The 4,644-nt window shown below is 36.4% G+C and overlaps 1 protein-coding gene across 1 annotated transcript in view; it reads left to right on the plus strand.

Annotated features, from left to right (window-relative positions):
• The window catches only part of LOC101347326 (ectonucleotide pyrophosphatase/phosphodiesterase family member 3-like), an 81,916-nt gene extending 77,486 nt beyond the window's left edge, over positions 1-4,430 (plus strand). The window contains exon 24 of the mRNA XM_023725838.1: positions 4,260-4,430. Coding sequence (XP_023581606.1) covers positions 4,260-4,430 — 171 coding nt within the window. The remainder of the gene's footprint in view (positions 1-4,259) is intronic.
• Positions 4,431-4,644: the final 214 nt, after the last annotated feature.

A 4,644-nucleotide genomic window follows, 5' to 3' on the forward strand; every position in this document is an offset into this window, starting at 1 on the left:
CCCAGATGCTACTCACCAAGGTAGAATGTAGAACATTGTCTTTATAAACTGTGTTATGCCAATTGAGCTAGATGTTCCCCAAGACTATGGTCCCTAAGCCCTCCACCCAACAATTCAGTCCCTCAGGGAGCCAAAACCAGCCAATTGTTGCACTAGCATTGGAATAGAAAATTGTGCCTTTCTTTAAACTTCTGATGACGTACTTGGCTTGCTTTAAGGCCCACATTAGGCGAAAACTCTACTCTTCTAAATAGGAGTCCCTGGGTGGTGTAAATGGTTAACACTCTCAACTGCTAAACAAAAGATTAGAGATTTGAGTCTACCCAGACGTGCCTCAAAAGAAAAGCCTGGCAATCTACTTTTTTTCTTTCCTGAATTTTATTTATTTTGTTGTTGTTGTTGAGAATATACACAGGAAAACATACACCAATTCAACAGTTTCTACATGTACAATTTAGTGATGCTGATTACATTCTCTGAGCTGTGCAACAATTCTCACACTCCTTTTCTGAGATGTTCCTCCTTCATTAACATAAACTCACTACAGTTTAAGGTTCCTATCTAATTTTTCGAGTTGCTTTTGTCAATTTGATCCCATATAGATAGCTCTTAAAAGAGTATAATGCTCAAGGCAGACCTTTTTTATTAGTTAAGCTAAACTATTGTTTGATTTTAAGAACACTTCAGGAGGTATTTTTGGTTTAAGTTTTAAAGATTATCTCATGGCAATAATTTCAAGGGTTCATCCAACCTTCATGGCTCCAGGAAGCCTGGAGTCCATGAGAATTTGAAATTCTGTTCTGCATTTTCCCTGTTTTGATCAGGATTCTTCTACAGAATCTTTGATCAAAATGCTCAGTAATGGTAGCCAGGCAGCATTCAGATCTTCTGGCCTCATGGCAAAAGAGAAGTTGTTCACAGAGGCCGACAATCTACTTCCAGGGGAATAAAAAATCAGCCATTGGAAATCCTATGGAGCACAATTCTACTCTGACACACGTGAGTTTGCCATGAGTCGGAGTCAACTCCATGACAACTGGTTTTAAATACTCTAATCACTCAGTGTGGGGAGGTACTCACACTCTAAGAGGTTTGAGGGAGCTGAAACCAGCTGTAGGAATGGCAGATTCACAAATTCCACCTTACACTCAACCTAGGGCACTAGATTTGTATCTACTTATATATTTTCTTCCTGCTTCCATCTGTTTTTCCTTCCTTACTTTTCCTTTTTCTTTTTCCCTCAACTTTATATAGCTAAATTCACGTCAGATAAATGAGAATGTAGCATGAGTCCAAGTGACTATCGTTATTGTAAATTACTAGCAGGTATGGAACTCAGAAGAACAATCAGAACTGTAGATACAGATTTGATATTAAATCATGGGAGTAAAATAAAATTGACAAAGATGATTAAGCAGTGAGAAAAGACCCAAAGGTCAAATTGAGGGAGATGTCTATACTCCCAGGGCAGAAAGAGACAGAAGGTGTCATCAAACAAGTAAGCAGTTAGTATAGCTATAGAAAACAAAAGACGAAGTTTTGGAAGCATTAGTGATTAACTAAGTCAAAGGTCTGAGGAAATCACTGTCAGTAAGGTCCTCCTAGACAAAACAGTGTCATTAGTGTGGTAACAGCAAGAACCACATTGGAAATGATTAAAGAGAGAGAATAAGGAAGTGGTTAAGGGGAAAAAAGTATTGAAACTGATAAATCGTCCCCAAAAATAACAAAGTGATTGGATTTTGGGGGTATATCTATAAGAAGTCCATTCGCACAAGACAGATCTACATATATCCTATTTCATAAAAACTATACATTTAACTATAGCTCACAAAAACTCTATGTTCACAGCTGATACCCTGCTGGAATGCAGAGAAGCTGTCTGTAGCTGGCTTCAATTCATACTGGTTGATGCCTGTGGCTTGCCTGATTGTTAAATAGTTTGAGTATCACCCCTGTGTAGGTATAGTCATGTATTGTACTTTTTGGTCATTTAACAACAATTTTAAAAGAGGGAAGAATGTTAGGTGTTCAGTAAACATTTGGTTGAAAGGATCCCAAATAAGCCAGAAGACAGTAGTCACGGAAGCCAAAAACCAAAACCAAACCCATTGCTGTAGAGTTGATTCCAACTCATAGTGACCCTGTAGGACAGAGTAGAACTTCCCCATAGGGTTTCCAAGGCTGTAAATCTTTATGGAAGCTGGCTGCCACATCTTTCTACCACAGAACAGCTGGTGGGTTCAAAGCACCAACCTTTTGTTAGCAGCCGAGCGCTTAACCACTGCACTGCCAAAGTTCCATGGAAGCCAAGTGGGAGAAAACTTTATGAAAAAAAAGTGATCAAAAATTAAATGCTGTTGAAATGTGAAATAGTAAAGGCAGGGAAAAAAAGACTTTGAGCTAGATTTCCATTTGTAAAATGAGCTCAAATTTGCACATGGCATATTTATTTATTTGAAAAAATAGTTAGCTCCCTTCATGAATCTCACACAGAGAAATGCCTTGGTGGTTAGGAACAAAAAGTAAGCTCCTCTTACACTTCCTCTGGCTCACAGCATACCTATTTTAAGCCTGCATATTTAAAAACTAGTACCACTGTACCAAAGTCAAATGTGAATTATTGAAAAAGACTCATTTGATAAAATTTTTCACTTTGTTAACATTAACTGAAAATTAGCAATGTCATATGAATAGCAGAAAATAAATATAGAATAAAGAATGTCAGAGAAACCCATGTTTCTAAATTATTGAACTAACTTTTATGTAGTAAAAATCTTATTAAAACTCAAATGGCTGAGAAATAAAAAAAGACACTAAATTGTAATAATACTTGGGGTAATCAAATTTAAACTAGGATATAACACTGTTTCACACCCATGGGTTTGGCAAGGATGTGGGGAAATGGTAACTATCCTCCAAAGCCTACAAAAGTGTAAATTGGTATAAACTGTTTGAGAAGGACTGTGTTGATACCTGGAATCCCTGGGTGGTGCAAAATGTTAATGAGGTAGACTGCTAACTGAAAGGTTTGAAGTTGGAGTCCACCCAAGGTGCCTTAGAAGAAAGGACTAGTGATCGACTTTTAAAAAATCAACCCCCGAAAACCCTATGGAGCAGAGTTCTACTCTGAAACACATGGGGTCATTATGAGTTGGAATCAACTCCATGGCAACTAGTTAAAAAAAAAAAAGTTAATATTTTGTAAAGTTAAAGTTGCAATGTTAGAATTCTATGACCCAACAATTCCATTTCTATATCCTAGAAACTCATGCACTTGAACAAAGGAGGCATGTTGTTGTTAGGTGCCGTCGAGTTTGTTCTGACTGATAACGACTCTGTGTACAACAGAACAGAACACTGCCTGGTCCTGTGCCATCCTCGCAATCATTGTTATGCTTGAGCCCACTGTTGCAGTCACTGTGTCAGTCCATCTCATGGAGGCCCAAGTTATTTATTGTAGTATTATTTGTAGTAGTAAAACTCCTATCAATATGACAATGAAAAAAATGAATGGTGCTGCATTTAAGTGAGGGAATATCACAACACTCAATAAATAGATCTAGATACTTCATCTCAAATGTAATTCTGAATGAAAAAATAATTGTAGAATACCACTTATATCATTTATATAAATTTGAAAACTCATAAAATAATAGTATATGTTATATATTGAAGGTCCCTGGGTGGCACAAATTGTTTACATTTCACTACTAACCTAAAGGTTGGCAGTTCAAACCCATCCAGTGGTATCAAGGAAGAAAAGCCTGCCTGACTGCTTACAGTCAAGAAAATCCTATGGACCAGTTTTATTCTGTAACACAGGGGGTTGCCATCAGTCAGAACTGACTCTATGATAATGGTGTTTTTTTGTTTGTTTTTTTTTGGTTTATTGCATATTGATGTGCAGTAGAAGTTTAAAAAAACATACTAGGTACACACCAATTCATGATTAGCTCTGAACAGAGGAACATTGGGGATTTAAACTTCATCTGTAATATTTTATTTCTTTAAAATTGCATATCTGAAGAATATATAAAAATAGCTAAACTTCATGACTTTGTGATGGTATGTGTCTGTTATATTACACTTTGTACATTTATTTTTATTTTTTAATAAACCTCAAACTTTGCTGTATCAAATTACAATTCAAGGCAATAGAAATGGCAGAGAAAAGGACAGCTTTTAAGTAATCAAAGAGCTTTCTCTTCATGAAAATCATGCCCTATGGAAAACAGGCTTGTGTTTCTCTTTTTTAGGAAGGTAGGCCAGAAGCTGTTTGGATTGAAGAAAGATGGAATGCACACATTGCTCGGGTCCGTGATGTGGAACTTCTTACTGGACTTGACTTTTATCAGGAAAAAGCACAGCCTGTCTCTGAGATTCTGCAACTGAAGACTTATTTACCCATAATTGAAACCCTTATTTAACTGGTTATATAGCACAAATTTGGCAAAATGTGGGTGATTTTCTCTGTCAAAGAATCATAAAATAGAGTTTTCTGTTTTTCCTTAACTCCTTTCCATGTTGCATAATTTTCATTAGTCCCTCCTCTCTTTTTCTCTTTTTCATTTGTATGAACATGTATTATTTTAAATTTACTTTTTTTTTTGCTCAGAGTTTTTACCCCGTTATACTGTAAAA

The sequence above is a fragment of the Trichechus manatus genome, unplaced genomic scaffold, assembly GCF_000243295.1.
Source record: "Trichechus manatus latirostris isolate Lorelei unplaced genomic scaffold, TriManLat1.0 scaffold00462, whole genome shotgun sequence".
In the NCBI taxonomy this organism is placed as follows: domain Eukaryota; kingdom Metazoa; phylum Chordata; class Mammalia; order Sirenia; family Trichechidae; genus Trichechus; species Trichechus manatus.